The sequence below is a fragment of the Grampus griseus genome (assembly GCF_964374135.1).
Source record: "Grampus griseus genome assembly, chromosome: 17".
NCBI lineage: Eukaryota > Metazoa > Chordata > Mammalia > Artiodactyla > Delphinidae > Grampus > Grampus griseus.
The window spans coordinates 75380386-75399849 of NC_139011.1; the positions used below are offsets into that span (position 1 = coordinate 75380386).

At 41.8% G+C, this 19464-nt stretch overlaps 2 protein-coding genes across 5 annotated transcripts in view; one reads left to right on the forward strand and one right to left on the reverse strand.

Annotated features, from left to right (window-relative positions):
* Nucleotides 1–5146, forward strand: part of NSMAF (neutral sphingomyelinase activation associated factor) — a 60541-nt gene extending 55395 nt beyond the window's left edge. For all 3 annotated transcript variants that reach the window (XM_082674628.1, XM_082674629.1, XM_082674630.1), the window contains 7 exons: nucleotides 114–181; nucleotides 589–712; nucleotides 1643–1726; nucleotides 2601–2751; nucleotides 3192–3294; nucleotides 3430–3539; nucleotides 4468–5146. In XM_082674628.1, coding sequence (XP_082530754.1) covers nucleotides 114–181; nucleotides 589–712; nucleotides 1643–1726; nucleotides 2601–2751; nucleotides 3192–3294; nucleotides 3430–3539; nucleotides 4468–4562 — 735 coding nt within the window. In that variant the 3' untranslated portion in view covers nucleotides 4563–5146. The remainder of the gene's footprint in view (nucleotides 1–113; nucleotides 182–588; nucleotides 713–1642; nucleotides 1727–2600; nucleotides 2752–3191; nucleotides 3295–3429; nucleotides 3540–4467) is intronic.
* Nucleotides 5147–5650: 504 nt separating this feature from the next.
* Nucleotides 5651–19464, reverse strand: part of SDCBP (syndecan binding protein) — a 31768-nt gene continuing 17954 nt past the window's right edge. The window contains exons 3-9 of one of the 2 annotated variants that reach the window (XM_082674632.1): nucleotides 16434–16512; nucleotides 15217–15326; nucleotides 12145–12303; nucleotides 10225–10400; nucleotides 8783–8954; nucleotides 7942–8033; nucleotides 5651–6732 (exon numbers count right to left, since the gene is read on the reverse strand). In XM_082674632.1, coding sequence (XP_082530758.1) covers nucleotides 6678–6732; nucleotides 7942–8033; nucleotides 8783–8954; nucleotides 10225–10400; nucleotides 12145–12303; nucleotides 15217–15326; nucleotides 16434–16512 — 843 coding nt within the window. In that variant the 3' untranslated portion in view covers nucleotides 5651–6677. Of the gene's footprint in view, nucleotides 6733–7941; nucleotides 8034–8782; nucleotides 8955–10224; nucleotides 10401–12144; nucleotides 12307–15216; nucleotides 15327–16433; nucleotides 16513–19464 lie in introns of both variants that reach the window. The other variant, XM_082674631.1, reaches the window with a different exon arrangement.

Below are 19464 nucleotides of genomic sequence, written 5' to 3' on the forward strand. Positions count from 1 at the left end.
AACATGAACGGAATTTGAGCATGAATTTTGGGGGGAACCTGTAAGATAGCTTTACCCCATTAAGGATTCACTAAGTTTTGTAAATTATTAATGTTGGATCATCTGTATTTCAGGCTTTATCATCGTGTTTACTTTTACCAGGAGATGCCACTGTCGTAAGCTCTTCGTGGGATAACAATGTGTATGTATCTGCGCGGGCCCCTTCACGATTCCACACGCAGTGCAGCTCCCTGTGTGGACGTGAAGCAGGAGAGGGCGGATCTCCCGTTGTTTTCAAAAGGGAACAGATGAGGACAGTTGGGTTTGGATGTGATTACCTGAATCTAGTAATTTCTCCAGTCGGACTCTATTTTCCTCTAAGTTTTTAAATTGAGGTAAAAACACAGATGAGCCAGACCTGGAAATCTCTAGTTTTCAATTCACATTTTGAGTATTTGGTTTAATAACATGAGAACAAGTAGTTTGTAATTCCAGTGGGCCTTAGTAAGTATAGAATTAAATGCTGTAAAGTTTCTTGAAGATGTATTTAAGAGTGTTAACATTAAGCTGGAATGCTGTCTTAATAACTCTCGTTATCTTTTATGTTAGCTATTTTTATTCCATTGCATTTGGAAGACGCCAAGACACATTAATGGGACACGATGATGCTGTTAGTAAGATCTGTTGGCATGACAACAGGCTGTATTCGGCGTCGTGGGACTCTACTGTGAAGGTTTATATACAATTTCTAAGTTAAAATGTTTGGATAATACAGATATTATAAGCCATTCAGCTCCCTGCTGTTGACGTGTTGTCACACTCTCACAAAGTGTGAGTGACGTATAAGGATGTGGAAGGTTATTGCCTGTGTTTAGTGTGTGCACATCTTAATATAAGAGGACGTTTTCCTGAGTCTGTCCTGTGTGTTCCGCTGGGGGTTGGGTGGTTCATTAGACAGCGGACTTAGAGGGAAACATACAGCAGCCCCCTTACCTCACGCAGCTAAGGAACTAGCAGTTGATCAGTAAATATCAAGTTAAAGTGGAGAATCACTGTAAGGCAAGACATTGTATTTAAAGTCAGAACACAGAACCACACAGCCCTTCACCATTATTGACGTGGGACCATACTTGGCCTTTTCTTTGGAATTCTGCACAACTTTATTGCGTAAACCACAGCAGTATTCATCCTCTTTGGTTTCCAATTTGCATTTACATAAACAGAAAGCAAGAACCTAAAACCATTAGAATTTCTTCAAGACGTTTTCATCATTTCTGTGCCCCCGCCTCTGAGGGGGACATTATGGTAGGTAAGTTTTCTTGCCTACGTGTGATTTCAGTAAATTTTTTTGGTGACTTGCCTTTTTGAGTTTTCTCAAAACCTTAATAGACACAACACTTCTGCACTGATTTCTTTAGTTCACACAATACTTAAGTCACAGCAGCAAGTGCAAGAGACGGAAGCAGACACGGGTACAGCAGACTCTCGGGAAGCACGTGGTGGCGGGAATAAAAGCTCAGGCATGTGGCAGAGGGACCGAGCCTCACAACATTTCATTTTGTTGGCAGCTGGGGAGTTGGTCAGTCAGGAGAGTTTTTCCTGCACGTGTTAGAAATGCTTTTATAGTGTTTGCAACTACCTTCTGCAATGGGTCCCGTCCTAGGTGTGGTCCGGGGTTCCTGCAGAGATGCCAGGCTCCAGGAGACACCAATTTGACCTGCTGGCCGAGCTGGAGCACGATGTCAGCGTGAGTACCGGCAACAGAGCTGCATGGGAGCCCAGCTGACCCGTCCGGGGTGGTGGAGGTTCTTGGCTTCACTTGTGTGTTTACGATCTTTTGCTTTGCTTATTATTTTGCTCATCGGAGGGGAGAGCACAGGCAAGCTCGTTTCTTGGAGCTCTTTGGGCTTCCAAGTCGTCTTTGTCTCTTTTCCCCCAGTTTGCTGTTTCTTTGAGAATTAGCTACCGTCCAGCTAGACTTCCAAAAGACCAGTGTCTGAGCACGACGTTGAACACCTGGGTATCCTCACACTATCGGGGCAACTAGATGTGTTTTCTGACACCAAGGGTGGAAAGGGGGCCCTCTGTCTAGGGTGAGGACACCAACCTGTCTGCATGGTGCGTGCAGCGGGCGCACAAGCCTGGCACCGCGTCCTGTTCACCCGCTCTGTCTCCATGAGGTCACGGCTGCATCTCCTGCCGTGGCCTGCGGTACTACTGCCTTTCCTCTGAGGTGGTGAACTGGTGTCGAATCTGCACGGTCAGCAGACTGACTGGGGTTGAGACATATTATTTACTGTGTAGTTCAAGAAGGGCGTGTGAGGATAACCCCGAGAGATGCCCACCTCCCCAGGTGATCGTGGAGCCGCTGTGCTTCGGGCAGTCCGGCACCCTGCTACCACTTATCGCTCGTGGAGTTATCATTCTGAGACTGTCAATTTTAGGCTCTTTTGAAAAGTGTTACGTTTACCCCAGCAATACTCCATTGTATTCACTGGCATATGAAGAATTTCACTTTTAAATGAATTATCATTCAGTAGGTGGTGTTGAAGGAATGGGCTGGGGAAACGCAGCTCAGTGACCATGATTCTCAATGGAGTACCGTCTGTTTTCTCGTCTAGGTCGATACAATCAGTTTAAGCGCTGCAAGCACACTGTTGGTTTCAGGCACCAAAGAAGGCACAGTGACTATCTGGGACCTCACTGCAGCCACCGTATTGCACCAGATTCCATGTCACTCAGGGACTGTATGTGATACTGCTTTCAGCCCAGGTAGTGTTAGCCTTTTTAATACAGATAACACCAGGGGAACTGGAATTATTATTTTGAAATATATAATAAGAATATAAAAAGAAAAGCACTGTTTGCTGATAAAAAGAGGTTTTGCCTATGGGTAAGGCTGCTTCATGGGAAAATACAGTATATGTGGTATTTGTATCAGAAAAGCAGTATCAGGTACTGTTCTTAATTCCTCACCTCACTGGAGAAATTAATTTATAAGGTGTAAATGAATTCACACCAAAGGGCCATCAGCCCAGTGTCTTAAAAACAGAAGCGTTTCAGGGAGAGGCTAGTCATCATTGGTTAAATACAACGAGTAGCTGTAGCTCAAGCGAACATTTGGCCCCTGGATTCAGCAGTAAAATCTCAGGTTAATCTAAACCACACTTGTGAAGCTGTAACCCGTATCCACGTTCCGCCTTGTGTTACAGACAGTCGCCACGTCCTCAGCGCAGGAGAAGATGGCTGTCTAAACGTCGTCGATGTGCAGACAGGAATGCTCATCTCTTCTATGACTTCGGAAGAGCCCCAGAGGTGCACTTTCTCGAGTTACTCGTGGTGAAGACATTTATGGACAGGCTCACGATCACGGCGCAGGGCCTGCTTTGGCCCTTCCTTCGTGACCAACGATGAAAGGATGAAAGGATGATCTCTGAATCCTTCTTGCAGGTGCTTTCTCTGGGATGGAAATTCGGTTTTATCCGGGAGTCAGTCCGGTGAGCTGCTTGTCTGGGACCTTCTCGGGGGGAAGATCAGGGAGAGAATCCAGGGCCACACAGGTAAGCTGCCGCTGACCTGACTCCACCAAACCTGCTTTTCCCACCAGCAGACGAGCCCTTCTCAAGCAGAAAACTCCCCGTGTGTCCTCTGTGCCGTGGACGTTCCCCTCCAGATCCTGGCTGGCCAGGCCACCTGCAGCTCTTGGTTTCAGAGACAGTCGACTCCAGAATGGAAGTTTTTGACTTCCACATGGAGAATTAAAAGCCAAGTAAAAGCTGTATGTGCATTTAATACATGCACACGGTAGAAAGAAACAATACGAAAGTAATGGAAACGGTACCAAAGTAGTGAGTCACAGTGGAAATGAAGTCTTCCTCCCACAGACCCCCCCCCCCCCCGGGCCTCATCCTGGGAAGACTCTGCAGCTGGGTTTCTGGAGATGTCTCACATTAGTGAAGGATGCGCTGCTGTGTGCGTCACCGTTCTGCCCGTTGGGTTTTCACTCTGCTTACATCTGCACGTCTTCCTCTCCAGCACTTGGAGGATTTATGGTTAATTCGTGTAATGGCTATGGTTATAAGTATCTACTGACTGCCCACCTTCACTCTCTTCCCTCTGTCACTGTTGTGTGTGGTTATTTCTTCGTAACATTATACATTGAAGTGACTTGTCTATGCCTTTCTTCCCCAGCTCACAAGCTTTAAATAACACTTTGACTCCTGATAGAAATGGAAGTAAACCAGCAAACTCACACCAATTCCCTACTTCTCTCATCTGCTGCCTGACTTTTGTCACAGGTGTATATAATATTTGTATTCTGTTCTGCAATTCCCAGTTGCTTTAGCTTTACATTCAAATAGTTTCTTATTCCTCCCAAGTTCCTTGTACTGAGTAGTTATTCTGAGTTCATGCAGATTGTATTATAGGACAAGACCACGTGGTACCTCCTGGTCAGCTCACCCCCTAACCACACGTCTCTTCTCGCAGGTGCCGTAACGTGTATGTGGATGAACAACCAGTGTAGCAGTGTCATCACGGGAGGGGAAGACAGACAAATTATGTTCTGGAAATTGCAGTATTAAGTGCCTTTTCCTCGAATATTATTGAACTCTATGTAATGCTTTTTTAAACCAAACTTTTAAACGACCTGGTGAACGTGCAATTATAGTAGTTAGAAGTCTTACCACATGAGAAATTTGTGGTTTTAAACTTTATAAATCATGGTGACTTCACTGAAAGCCATTAGTTGTCATGCTCTAAGGCAGATGGAGATGTGGCAGTACTGGGGAGAAAAACATTAACATTTGTAAGGCAGGTGGTCAGCCCAGGATGACGATGGTCAGAAGACAAGTTTGGGTGGCAAAGAGCGTAGCTAAGAGATACTAAACCAGCTGGGGAAACTTCCCAAAAGCACTGAACAATTTAAGGACTTTCCAAGAAAATGTGAGTATTCTCTGCTGCCGAGTCACTCCGTTATGTCTTCCTACTCGACACAATTGCTGCCCGCTGGGTTTTGGGATGTGTGTTTCCACCGAGTGCTTACTTTCTATAACCGCCTGGCCCCCAGGTTCTAAGAACCTGGGGAAGGATTAGCAGTTCTTGGGAACGGTTTATTTCATTATAGCTATTAAATGCCCATCTTTTCTATGACATTAAAAATATTTTTCTGTAATGAAAGCAGTTTTCATATTCTCATTTAAATGATTTATTAACAAAGTACTGGGTACTTCAAGTACTGATCCTTCCAGAAAACCATACTGAGTACCGTGAACATCATCCTCTGCTTCAGTAACTATCTTCAGACCAAAGTCCAGATAACGAGGTAGAGAATCAAACTGAAAAACGTGCCGTGCTTGGCTTTTCTGAATTTCGCACGAGGTAAGCTGTGAAGCAGTAGCACTGACGACCTCTGAACCACAGCAAGTATGTGACGTAAGATCTTTCTACACCGTTTACAAGCCCTGGTGTATGAATGTTAACTATGACTCGGCCTGGGTACCCCCAGGGAAGCAATAGGCTCAGTGCAGTCCAGCTTCCCGCCTGGAGGCCCTTCTCCCAACACTCAGGCCCTCTCAGTACAGAGGGGCTTTCCTCAGGCTCCCAGGTGGCGGCCGCTCTGGGAGATGACTCTCTCCCACAGGCCTAATGTTTCCAATGATGCAATAACAGACAGACTAAACTCTAACTTTATTTATACATTTTCAATTAAAATAGAATAGTCATAAACCAAAGAGAAGGAAAAACAAATCAGGATGAAGTGTCGCTGTCATTGTTTGCAGGGAGGGGTCAGGAAATGGAACAAATGATAGCATTCTAAGACATCCCAGAGCAGCTGGGTTACATGTAAGTGCCTAAAGCCAGGTCTTATCCCACTTAATCTACACATGGAAAAGAAGTCAAAGTTTCTCCTATAGAGCACAAGAATTTTTACATTACATATATAGTGATTCATTTCTCAGAAAGTGATACCAGTAACTCTGAGAGGAAAAGTTTCCATTACACAAGGACTAGAAAATCTCAAATGCAGCTAAGCAGCTGTGCTGTGCTCAGCATGTACCGTTACACTGCTCTGGGCTAGTGTCCGTTTAACAGAGAACTGCATTGGGGGCTTGAGAAAGGCAGCAAGAGTTTGGCTTTTATTCTAGAGGCTTAACGTTGTTATGGGTGACAGTCCAAGCATATTTAAGTAAAGGTAGTTAAAACGTAATGATAGTCAATACAGTCTCCTGCAGCCTACATACACTATATAATAATGCTTACATGGAATGAAACCAGTGTTACTTAATTGGTGTTTTATACAAACAGAACTGGAAGAAAAAAGTAATCATTCTAAATGTACTATGGGTAACAGTAAAAATGCACATATACCATAGAACTAAAGTGATATGAACAGCACTACCTGATACCCAGGACTGAAGGTGACTGGTTCCAACAGAGCTGAGCCTGTATCAGTCGGTCTCCAGTAAAGACACACTAGTCTACAAAAGTAAGTCTTTCAACTGTAAAATCAGGATAAGGCTACAACTATTTTGAAGTCTGAACAAGATACCGGATCAGACAGTAAGATCCCCAGCCCTGCTGTAAGACAGGAAATACGCCTGCTGGCTCCTAGAAAGCTTCATGTGCATAATAGAAAGGTACGTTGCCAGAGATGTAAACGGGAGAACTTGAGTGAAGTTTCCACTGCGCCACGGCTTCTAAACCTCAGGAATGGTGTGATCCATCAAGCTTTTCATAATGCTCGGGGCCATCCTACAAGAGAGCCACTTCTATTAAATACCGAGAAAACTCCAATCCAGACTAGCGCTGTGAGCATCAGGTTGGAATGCGGGGGAAGGTTTTAATCTAGTAGTTTGCAAAATACCCAGTGTGAAAAGCTATCTGCATCCTGGCTAGTAAAGTTAGATAAGATACAGAAAAGTCCTTGTTTCTTTGTATATCAAGGCTGGATAGTTCAGAAGATGACAATGCCACTTGTTGGCAGGAAGTGGGTGGGAGCTGTTACTGGTTTAAAAAAAGTGAGCTCTTGCAGGATCAGCCCTGACAACTCTCCCCGCCGAGACCCCAAGAGCGGCTAGCTGCATTCTACCCAGAATGCTGAAACAAACCATTACAGGTGGTATGTTTTTAATATTTTAAATTCTGTTTCCACATGCAAGGTAGATTCTGCAAGAAGAATTCTACGCTGGCTGAGCCAAGCCAGAGTGTAGAAGCTGCTGGGCAGACAGCCCTGGCCGCCCCCTTTCTGTTCTCCCTCCTCAGCTTTCCAGTCCCATTCCTGAGGACGGACAGCACACCCCACGCGCTTTGCTGCCTCCTGAGATACTCCCGGGAATCAACCCCTGTGCCACCAGAGAAGCCCTGGGGGAACAGTCTTAAGAAGCCGCCTGCCAGTTCAGGGACACGGGTTTCAGCCCTGGTCCGGGAAGATCCCACATGCCACCGAGCAACTAAGCTCGTGTGCCACAACTACTGAAGCCTGCGTGCCTAGAGCCCGTGCTCCGCAACGAGAAGCCGCCGCAACTAGAGAAAGCCCGCGTGCAGCAATGAAGACCCAACACAGCCAAAAAAAAAAAAAAAGACTTCCTCCAACACCCCACATGCAAGAATTCTTCATGAACCACAAGCAGGTGTCTACCGAGCGGAGGAGCTGCAGGCAGACCACAACTACGATTTCACTGAAAACCGATAAGAGCCTGCCCACCCCTGCTGTGTACCTTTTTCTACTAGGAAACATCAAAATTTAGGAAGTGGATTTTATTCCATACTTGGGAATTTGTGAGGGGTCATCCTTACCAACCAACTCCTCTGATTTAAATAATTTACTTCAAATTTCTAGATAATGCCAATGTCATCTCTTAGGTAAAAAAAAAAACCCGAAGGTTTGAGAATTACAAGCAGCACAGTGCTTCTATGAGGTCACGTGAACGTAGCATCAGGTTGAAGAATTTGTCTACTTACCGTTTAATAATATGTTCAAATATAAAAGCAGGCATGATTGTAATAGTAACTACATTCCCAGCTGTTGACAGTATGTCTGCGATTTGAGAGTCCTGTTGAAAACACACAATGAAAATTAATTCTACTGAAGCTTTGTTAAATACATATAAAACTATTGTTGGTAAAAAAAAATATATGTCCTTTGAGGTTTTGCTAATGTCTCTAAAATCCTGACCCTTGGTATTTATAGTTTTTCTAGTTTCTTTACCAAGTTTCAATTCAACAGAACCACAATTTCATGAGTGGTAACTGCTAAGTAAACCGAGTTGAAAATATCAGCCAACAAATCATTCTTCTCATCACGTACGATCAAATCACTGTCCCCATATACAATATTACCATAGCCCCTCGGCTGACTGTATTCTTAACCCAGGTTAATGAAACGAGCAGGTCTTAATGAAAACCTTTAGACCTCAGAATAGTTCTATTAGGAATATGTGGAGGGAATGAACCGTAAGAATGAAGTACTAATCTGAACGTAAACTATTGCGCATTTCCTACAACTCCTGGATTGAAAAAAGCAATCATCCATCCATCCAGAGTGTCCTCAAAATCTTCAGTGCTCAGGTCTCCACGGTTCTGGGTCGAGGGACTTCAGAGATCTAGCCTAGCCCCTGCCCCCCACTACAGAAGCCACAATTCCAGGTGGTAGCCCCAGCGTGAGAGCACGGCCAGAGAGCCCAGGACCCCACTGAATTTCTACAGGTTGGTCAATAACAGCACCAGTGAAATAGACAAATGAAAAAGACGCTTTTGCTAAAATCAAACTGCAGCAGAGTGAGTCCTAAGTTGTGCTCCTGACCTTCAGTCCAATGACGTTCTGTCCGTTGACCTCACAGATGTTGTGTTCTGTGAGAAGACCGTTTCTAGCTGCAGAACTATCTTTCACTATGGATGTGATTTTTCCATTTTTAAAGACAAAGCCAACATGTCCAGTACTGTCCTTGTGCATGGTAATTGTCCGTTCAAAGGGCCTGTAAACATAATGGCTCCAATTAAAACTTTAATTCCAAAGTAAGCATTTTCATGGCTCTCCATTCTGACATACTGGATACTTTGTCACAATAAACTCACTGTTTCCAGTGAGAGCTACTTAGTATGTCTGGCACGGATTTTGTACATCTTAGTGCAAAAGATGACTTTTTAAGAAATTCTCTCCATTACGGTTTGCCTGCCTTACGATTTCCTTCTTATAAGCCTCAAAGACTTAACCTTCATGCAGTTATCAATATGCTCTTCCCTTGAAATTACAGTACTCGCTGTAATTTAACATGAAGACAGGTTTCAACAAAAATCAGTCTTAAAAATGAATTTTTATCTTTTTTAACTTCTTAGGAAATACTTATTTTGTTTAGAACCTTTAAAATATTTCTCACATCTTGATTTCGAAAACTTTATAGAAGATATTTTTGCTCTGTTTTAGAAGAACCGCAGAAGCAGCGAGACGGAAGTCCCCCAGCCCCTTAGGAGAAAAGGTGGTTAAGACGGCCGTGTGCTTGCGTGCACCGGCCGCCCGCCAGCTGCACCTGCCCACTCTGCAACTCTGCTGCCACGTGACTGCACAGGTTTCATGACAAAATACGAACTGCACGTTATAAACTTCACAACAGTCATGTCTTCGTGTTAGTCCAAGTTACTTTTTGAAGTTTTCCTTAGATATAACTAAGACGAATAAAACCCCTAAAGCTAACAATGTGATACAGGTCCACCCTCAACGCCCACGTGGCCGGGAAGGAAGCCCGCAGTACGTGTGCTGAATGTTTCCAATATAAATAAACAAGCTAAAGAAAGCGTTCCATCCTCCCACCTGACAACTAGAGCCTCATCCACCCAAAAGGCCAGATTGGGTTTCCTGAACCTGCAGACCCCGTGGAGTTCTGCAGGGGCCCTGCACCACGTGTCTACCCTGAGCAGGAAACCGGAAAGCAAGGCTGAGACGCCTGCTTAGTTACCGTTCTATCCTTCTTTTCTATTTTCTAGAGAAACAGATTAAGAAAGGAAAGTGACTTCTTAGAGGACCGATTTCTATAAGCTCTGGAATAAAGTGTATGCTAAACCAGAATGCTATTTTTAAAAAGTCAAACTACGTAAGAAAAATCTGCACTGCACAACTGCAAGGGTAGAAGGCTAATCAGAAACACTTGATCATTTTCTGCAACAAAATATTACATTCACAGAATCTTAAAAGCCCAAGAAAAGGAAAACGAGTCTTGAGTGTCCCCGTGGACTGTTTAGTCAGCTCACCTGTCACGAATGGTCATAGTGATCTTCTCTCCAAAAGCCTGCTTGAGCACCTTGTGTGCTCGGTCGGAGCTCCAGCCAGCACAGTTCTCCCCGTTGATCTGGAGCACCTGGTCCCCGAATCGCAGACCAACCAGCGAGGACGGAGAATTGGCCTGGACTAGCTGAACAAATATACCCTAGAGAACAGGAAAATCACCGGTCATTTACCACTGTTACATGTTTAAAAATGCTGGAAAATTAGGAACCAACTGGTTAGGAATCTACCCTATTTAAAAATAAAAAAATTACATGAGTAAGTATGTGTCATTATCCCCAAGAACGAAACTGAAAATTTTATCAAGGCAGTACCCTAAGAAATAGGTAAAAAAGTGAGATCTCAGTGGTAATTTCTACCTCAAATCATGACCCACCCGACCAACCTCCATCACCCCCCCCATCTTGGAATAAAAAGACTAAGGAAAATAAAGTCAGATTACTGTAATAAATGTAAGCTTCTATGAGTTTGATAAAATACCAAACAGGTATTAGCACCTGATCATTATTTAGGGGGAAAGGGAGTAAAGTGTTAGAAGTTGTGTGATTTCTCTTACAGTTTAAAAAATGATAGTCTAAGGTCAGAACTCTACCTTTTGAGCTGAAGAATTCCTTTGCCCACTTGCTAAATTATGCATAATCACTACGATTAGATTTAACAGCCTAAAAAGGTGGGCACATTCAATACCATTCCAGTTAAAAGAATCTACTATGAAGTAAATACAGAAAACTCAAGTACGAGTACCTGAGAACTAAACCCACAGGGATGTTTTTACTTATGTAAACTCTCAATCTCAGATGCTGAGCACAATATAAATAAGTAGCATAAAGGAAAAGGAAGCATGGTAAGACATCAATACGAAAGCATTTATAAGGCTGGATCCTTTCTCCCGCCTTAAGCTGGGGCAGACATGATGTCACATGTCTTACACTTTAGGGCAGGGCCTGAAACTAGGCGGCACCCAGCAAAGTGGCTGGACCAATGAGCTTCAGTCAAGTGGACAAACCCACTGCAAGGATAACTGCTATGGGGGACGGGCTGTGAAGAGTGTGGTCTCCTTCTTTAGGACAGAGGAAGGGGCAGCAGTGTACTCTATTCACCGAACAGGAAGGGAGAGCAGAGAAGTCCGAGCTTCCCAGAGCAGCAAGCTCACGTGTCTTGCACAAGCCACGAGTGTGCAAAGACAAACACAATGCCCTCAGCCACCTTCCGCCATGGGCCACACCATCCTTTTCTATGTGCAAAGGTGGTCACACTGAGCTAAGAAGACTGAAAAGGAATCCAATAAATAATGCCCAAACCCACAAATCGGGGTGAAGACTCAGCACATCCTCAACATTCCTGAACGTTTCCTCAGAGTAACCGGGTTTAATTTCTTCAGTCTGGTAAGGTGAGAGGCAAAAGTAACTCTAAAGTACTTTTGAAAGTCACTGTTGCCTAGAAAATGCCTCATTAAACCCAAACTGAAGGATGGAAATAACAGACCTGTAAGACCACATTACAACAAGTTATATGATCTTTTAGTTTAAAAACACACATCATAAGACCACTGATTCTCACTGGTCAGTCTTCCCTTAACTTCCTCATGTGTTGCCCTATTTCAATGCCAGAATTCTACTTGTATAAACTGTTATGTTTACAGGCAGACTAGTCAACTTTATTCCAAGAAAAGGACTCAAAAAAGAAAAAAAAATTTCATTCACGGTAATGCTGCAAGTCCCAACTCTGCCTCTTCAGAACGGGGCGGCGTCTCCAAGTGGAAGGTCGGATTTAAAATACTCTCGATCACAGAGCACCATTAAAACTAAAGCACCTACATTTTAAATCATTCTAACGTTGGTCACTTAATAATAGACAAATTCAAATAAACAGTACAAAATACTCACATTATCTATGGATTTAAGCCTGAGCCCGATTTTTCCATCTTGATCCTTACACAAAATGACTTCCCGAATCCCTTGCTTAATTTCTGCTCTGCGGATTCCAGTATCATTACCAGTTACAGGAGCCACCATATAGTTCATGCTGGAAGCTCTTGCTACCAACTGCTGACAGAAACATACACAACCTGTCAATATTTAGAAACATTCTCCCTGAAAAACTCTAAAATGATAAGTTACTTGAATATATTCAGTTGTGGTTTCCCAAAATATAATCTGAAAATTATTTCCTTCAGATAAAATTTGACTTTTTGCAAAAATGACTTTTTTTTTTAAAACTAATTCTTCAGGTAACTTATTCCCACATCTATGTCTCCAAGAGACTCTCTCTGCTGCCTCGTGAATTCACTGGCATCTATTCCATGTGTACTTTGGCTTGTCTTCAAGCCCAATTATCCTTGAACGTTAAAAAGGCCATATCATACTTTTGAAATTCACTCAGCATTTTCCAGAGGGTTCTTTTATATGGCCTTCTTCAACAATCTTCAACAATCTACTTACGCTTTCAGAGTTTCTATAAAAGGGGAAAACTTCTTAGCTCACAGCTCCACTGTGAGGATGAAAAGTGCATGTTATACGAGTGCTGACACACATAAGACAGTCAAACGGTATTTCTCGTCCCCAGTGATAAACATCTATGGATTAACCAACTGAACAGACACACCAAACAGCCCTAGAATAGCTATACTAGGGACTCTGTCAGGTACCATTGTTTCAAGTTCCTCATTTTTTCAAGTTTTCTTGACCAAAATCAGTTTATTGTTTTAAGTGGACCCTTTACCCTCTACCGGAGGCAGTGAGGGAAGAGCTTATTTATTACCAAGGCTTCTTAATTGGAATCTGTCATAAAAAGCTCTGATCCACCTAATAATTGTGATGCTCAGAGCAGCAATGATAGGGAAAGAGGAACCTCAGTTACACACACACCACAGACTGCAAATTTTTTCGTTCAGAATCCAAGGTAATTAGGATACCATATTCCAAAGTTGATGGTCTATCGGAGTAACACACAGAGCTATACTACAAATTAGAACACAATACCAGAAAATGTAACTTTTGAAGAATTACAAAAAGTCAATGATTATAGCTATAAGAGCACAGGAAAATTAGGTAATAGGATAGAAAAAGAAAAACTTAAGAAGCAAATGAATTATTTAGTTTCGCTGGAATATAGGACAAAAAAGGAGCAGCTTTGGAGCGGCCTTACTTTTGGAAAAGAAATCTTCATTCTTCCCACCAAGTTTTGCTAAGCACTTGCCTAGTGTTCTTACTAAGAAGACCGCATGATCAACACCACGTGACCTCTGCCCCCTCCTGCCCAGGGCAGCTACAATAACCTTCCAGATAGTCTCCCTGCTTCCATCTTGCCCTCTATTCATTTGCCACACAGCAAGCATAGAAACCTTTTTAAAATAAATCACATTATGTCACTTCCCAACTCAGAGCCCAGTCCCTTACCATGCGCTACGAGGCTGCAGGCCACCTGGCCCTGACTACCCTTCCAATGCCAACCCCTCCAATGCCATCTGCTACCATGTTCTGCCTTGTCTGCCCATCACCTAGGCCTTGTCTCTCAGGTCTGCCAAGTTCACGTCTGCCTGAAGGCTTTTGAGTTCTCTGTCTGTACTGACATATGTGGCTAGCAAAGCCTAAAATACTTACCATGGTTCCCTTAACAGAAAATATTTGCTGAACCTCAATCTTAGGAAGCACTGCATCTTTTAAGGGGAAACTATAAGGAAGCATGTGGATATACTGAATGGTCAGAGGAGCAGGCAGCACCAGGTATAAGCTACTGTCAGCTCCAAACCCACCCTAGCTGGTGCAGCTGGGGCCTGACCATGCAAATGACACACTCCTCTACCGGGGGTTTCTGGTTAGCACCCAGCACACGCGGAGGAGGGCAAGTGTCTCGTTCCTCCTGCCTGCCCCCTGCTGCTAGCAGCACTGCCTGAGTCTATCCCTTAACGACAGCAGTTGATTCCATTCTCCAGATTTTACTGACACTCCCAGGACCAGCCTCCCTGGTACAACCCCCCTCAGAGGCACCAGTACCCACAGCCAGCGTCCCCGCCTCTGAGGCCCAGGTCACGGGGCTCTTCCACCATGCCTGTCAGCTCTGATAATTCCAACCTCCACCCTGTGTAGCGCCCCATTCCTAGGAGAAGCAGCTACCTTCTGCAATTACATCTGTGTTCCACTTTTGCTTTTTTAAATTCTTCAACCTGTGTGATTTCTTAAGTTATCTCTGTTGAAAAATGTAGTGTGGTTTCTATTGTCCCAACTGTCCTGACTCATGTAAGTTTTTAATAAATATTTGGTGAATAAATAAAAGCCAGGTACTGTGTTAAGCACTGGGGTCATGGCAACAACACAGACATGGACCCCATCTTCATGAAGTTAAGCATTTACCTATAATTATGACAAGTGCTATGAAGTACTATGGTCTTACCGCAGTAATCTTAACAAAAGACTGAGATACACTATATTTAAGCCGAGAATTTGGTGTCTAATTACAAGGAACTTTAGACTTAACCTTAGAAGATTATGAGCAACAAGAAGGTATGACAGACCTGTATTTCTGAATGACGAGTCCAGCAGCAGCCTAGTACTGTTTGATATAAGAAGTTACTAGAGGAAAAGTCAGAGACTACTATAATAATCTAGGTTACAAGTACAGGAACCCTGAATAGGGTTATACCAGGACTGGAATGGATTACATGAATAGAAGAAACACAGTAGAAACAGAATCACTAGGTCTTTAACTGACTAAGTGCAGAAGATGAAGGAGAATGGACCAGTCAGAGGCATCTGAATCTTTAACTCCTAATAAATTAGAAAAGCGGCCATAGCACATAAGTAGACTACATAAAAAGCGATATCTAGAAGGCAATCTAAAATCCCTGAGAAGAGGTCAGTGCTAAAGTTATACATTTGTGAGTTAACCACAGAGACGAGTTAGCTTATATCTACGTGTAAAGTATGATTTCACATAATTCAAAATCACACTATACATACCCCCTGACTTGGTGCTCCAGGGACCACGGCCATATTTGCACACATTTCTTCTTCATTTAAACTCAGGCCCATGTACTGAGAGAGCTCCGGATACAGTTTAGGATAGAGGTCTAATATAAACGAATAAATGAATAAAGAAAAAACATTGGTAGAATACTCAAAAACTGTTATTATGGACTTTTACTTGTGTTAAAAAATTACATTTAACTTATAAAATCTAAGATGGATTTAAATTAGCAATTTGGAAAATCCCACTCTCTCTGTAATGACAAGTAGAAATGGAAAATACAGAAAAAGTTAAAGATGAAAGTAAAATAAGACATTTGAACTGAAACCTCAGATTTCACAATACTCAAGAGTAGAAATAATTTTTCCAAATTACCTTGCCCTGCCTTTTTCTTAAACCTATTTGATTAGGAATTTTGTAAACATACCACTGATTCTCCACTTAAGAACAACGGACCAAAATGTACACTGTCCAGTCAGCTACTTTTTAAATTCATTCAGTAAACACAGCTATGAAATGATTCTTCTGAACTACAAAAAACAAACTGAAAGCTTGTAAATTTATTTAGTGTCGTATCATTTTAGGAATGTTAAAAGCACATACCAATGAAATCTTGGAAACAGTACATTTAAATACTGACAGTATTTAACCGAGTAGCAAAGTCAGGTACTATTTCCAAAAGCTCTTTTTGACATGCTTTGTGACTTAAAATGAATTTTCTAAAAGAAACAATGTTCTAAGATGACAGGCCATAAAAACCCATTTAACACTCCTTTTGTATCTTAAGTCATGTTACTTAAGGGTTCCATCCTGAATCCCTATCAACTTAGAAGGAAAAGGGACCAGGAAGGAGGATATGAAACCTGGGGAGAGACTCCAGGATTTGGGAAGTTCCCTCAGAAGGAAGCGGCTGGAAATTTCAACTCTACCAACCCCCAAGCCCTGCAAAGAGAGGACAGTTCAGCCAGCGAGTTCCATTTAACTTAATTTTCATTAAGTCATAAAACACACCTTCATATTCACAGTTCACTTTCTTGATTAAAGGGTTATTTTTTGAAATGAACATTTTTTTTCTTCTTACTATTAGAGCTTTAACCACCATTTCATGCTGTATATGTTAAAAAAAAGAATCTTGGATTCCCTATTTCAGCAAAAGAAGGCTTAACAAGTATCTGTGTTCAAGGAGAATGAACCCGAAGTATAAACCTACTTCCATCTTGAGAGATGGGAGCAGACGCTTCAGATAGAATCGCTGGATTGGCAGGGTTTGCAGAAAAGGCAGCTTGAGCCTGAAAAAGAAAAGAAGAAAATTCTAACACCAATGCTATACTTAAGCTTGTTATATAATTTATAAGTTAAATCCAGTAATTCCAAAAAGAAACTAAAACACTTTAGTTTTATTCAAGAAATTTTAATTCCAAACACTTTCAGCAATATATTTTTCAAAGAAAATCCACAAATCAAAAATGTATTTCATGTTATATTTAACACTATCGTATAAAACGTGACTTAGCACCATTCTAAATATAATCAATATTTCACAGTGCTACTGCAAATTAATATTTTCAAAATGCATTATAAAATGAAGGTTACACACATTACGTTTTTGTTATTCTTTTGCTAATTAGTCTAAGTATCTTATTTACATGTGAAAAAAGCTTAACCGTATTTATATAAAACGTCATATATCAGAAAAACACCTAAAAATTTAAATATTTATTAAGTTACTTATATTTATTTCGCCATTTTAGCACATCCCACTGAAATAATCTATCTACATTTTAGCAAGTATGAGAAGGGGTTATGTTATACTAAATACATAAATAATACAAACTATGCAAAACACATACTGTATCACTGACATAAAAATGACGGTAAAGTAATGTAACTTATAACTGTCAAGCTTGCAGAAACTTTGACAGTGCGCACACACTTAATCAGTACGACTCATGCGCAAGCATGCCAGGAACTCCTCCCAGGGCTGCCTTTGCAACTTGTGTCGTTTTAAGTATTCCACTTAAACTCCTTTTTCCTTTACAGATACATCTGACTTTCTAAAATAGACACATGTCACTGGTTGGCAGTAAGTTGTAAGATCCATCTCTAATATCATTTTTTACTTAGTCAGAAATATGTCGATTAGGTAATGAAGTTTATACCTACATATCAACCTAGCACTGAAATTAATACTAAGAGTAGTCCCAAAGATGCTTAGAGAGATAGAAGCTTAATTAAATAAGGAAAGTCTACAAAACCACTGAAGGTACCTCACTCTCTGGATTGTAAATGTTCTGATATGCTTGTTATTGGGTCATTCTTTAATATTTACTGTTTCATAATCTGTCACAATCTAAACAAATAAAATGCAGCATGAAAATCTTTATAATTTTAAACATATCCACAGACTCAAAGTATGCTGAATTATGAAAATTCTTTCAGCAACTATCAGCTAAAAGGAGCTAGTTAGTGGCCAGTGGACTGCTTCTTGGCTAATCTCTAAGAAAAAAAATACTGTTCAGCACTAAAAAGAAATGAGCTTGCCATGAAAAGACATGGAGGAATCTTAAATGCACATCACTAAGCAAAAGACACCAATCAGAAAAGGCTCCAACTATAGGACATTCTGGAAAAGGAGGGGGGAATGGACAGCACAGAGGACGGTGAGGGCAGTGAAAATATTCTACACGACACTACAACAGTGGCCATATGTCACCACACATCTGTCCAAACCAACAGAGCGAACAACCTCAAGAGTGGACGTCAAGTGTAACTCTGGACTTGAGGTGGCAGTACTGTGTCAGGGCAGGTTAATCAACGGTAACAAATACACCGTGCTGGGGAGGATGCTGGCAGTGGGGAAGGCGGGCACTGTATGCACTGTGTAGGTGGAGTCGGGGGGAGGTGCATGGAAGGGGTCACTGGCATGGAAACTACCTTCCATTTAATTTTGCTGTGAACCTAAAAACTGCTCTGAAAAAATAGAATTTACTAATTTTAAAAAGTTGATCCTTTTTTACACTGATTATTTTGTTCTTTCATTCACTGCTATTGTTCTCATCCAAGGAATACTGAAGTAAGAACATATATAAAAAGCTCTCTGCAAAGTTATGTATTTACTTACTATATATTCTGTAGTAAAAACAAAAGAAAGATGGTACAATAAGGGCTTAAGGACTATAAGCCATTAAATGTAGCACAGCATTTCACACATACTTGAAATCTCAAACTATTTTTTAAATAAAAGGGTGGGAGGGGGATGGTGTCTGGAGGCAGGGGGTGTCCCACGGAGCGCAGTTATGCCAGAGCGTGTTGTTTCTGCCATTACAGAAAGCATGTGGAGACACCACGCTCATGGAGCCACCAGTGTCAATCTCTGCTCACTGTGACAGGAAACTGACGAAATCACGGTTTCTTACCAGCTTATTCTGCACAGGTGTGGCAACCACAGGTTCCTCTCAAAGACTCACAGGGGACAGGGAGGTTCAGGGACTGTATGATACTGAAAGCCACAAGCCTAACGTTGATTGTAAGACAGTTTACAAAATGCTGCAATTTAGTTTTGCCGTGGTATAAAAGGCCAGGAGAGGAGAAAATGACCACCACCTTTACAGAGGCATCTCAAAAACAAAAGCCCAAGTATCACCTACCATAGAAAATGAAGACAAAAAATAAAACCAGCCCCAGACTGCAGTGGCTGGGTTAGGAATCTTTCAAAATCCAGTGAGAATTTAAGAACCATCTGTCCCCCCTCCTTACTTGCTGTTATATCTCCAGGCAGCCAGCTTTCTGCTCAGGACATAAAAAGTCTTCTAACGGAAATACCCATATAATTTGCCTCTCCTTCAAGAGGTCAGCCTGACGTAGACTACAGCCCTCTTTATCCTCCAATCCAACATTTGCCAGTATCAACCGTTTCCTTCTCTTTCCGCTGCTCTCAAAATAAAAAACCTCTGCTCAAAGTCTACTATGGTTAATTTAAAGTTCAATTCCATCAAAACTAAAAAACAAAAGCACGAAAAGGAAATGAGTCATTTTCTCAGACCCATCTGCAAATCCTATCACTTAGTGCCCTGATATCACATTAATGGCCTAAGTGTTATTCTTGAAGGGTAAATATTTCAAATAAAAGCTTTTTAAAAAGAAAGTGCCTGTTCAGATGAACTTCGTGGAAATAAAAACCATGAGAAAAACAATGACAAAATACCAAAGAAAAAATGAGAGATTTCAGATGACCGAACAGT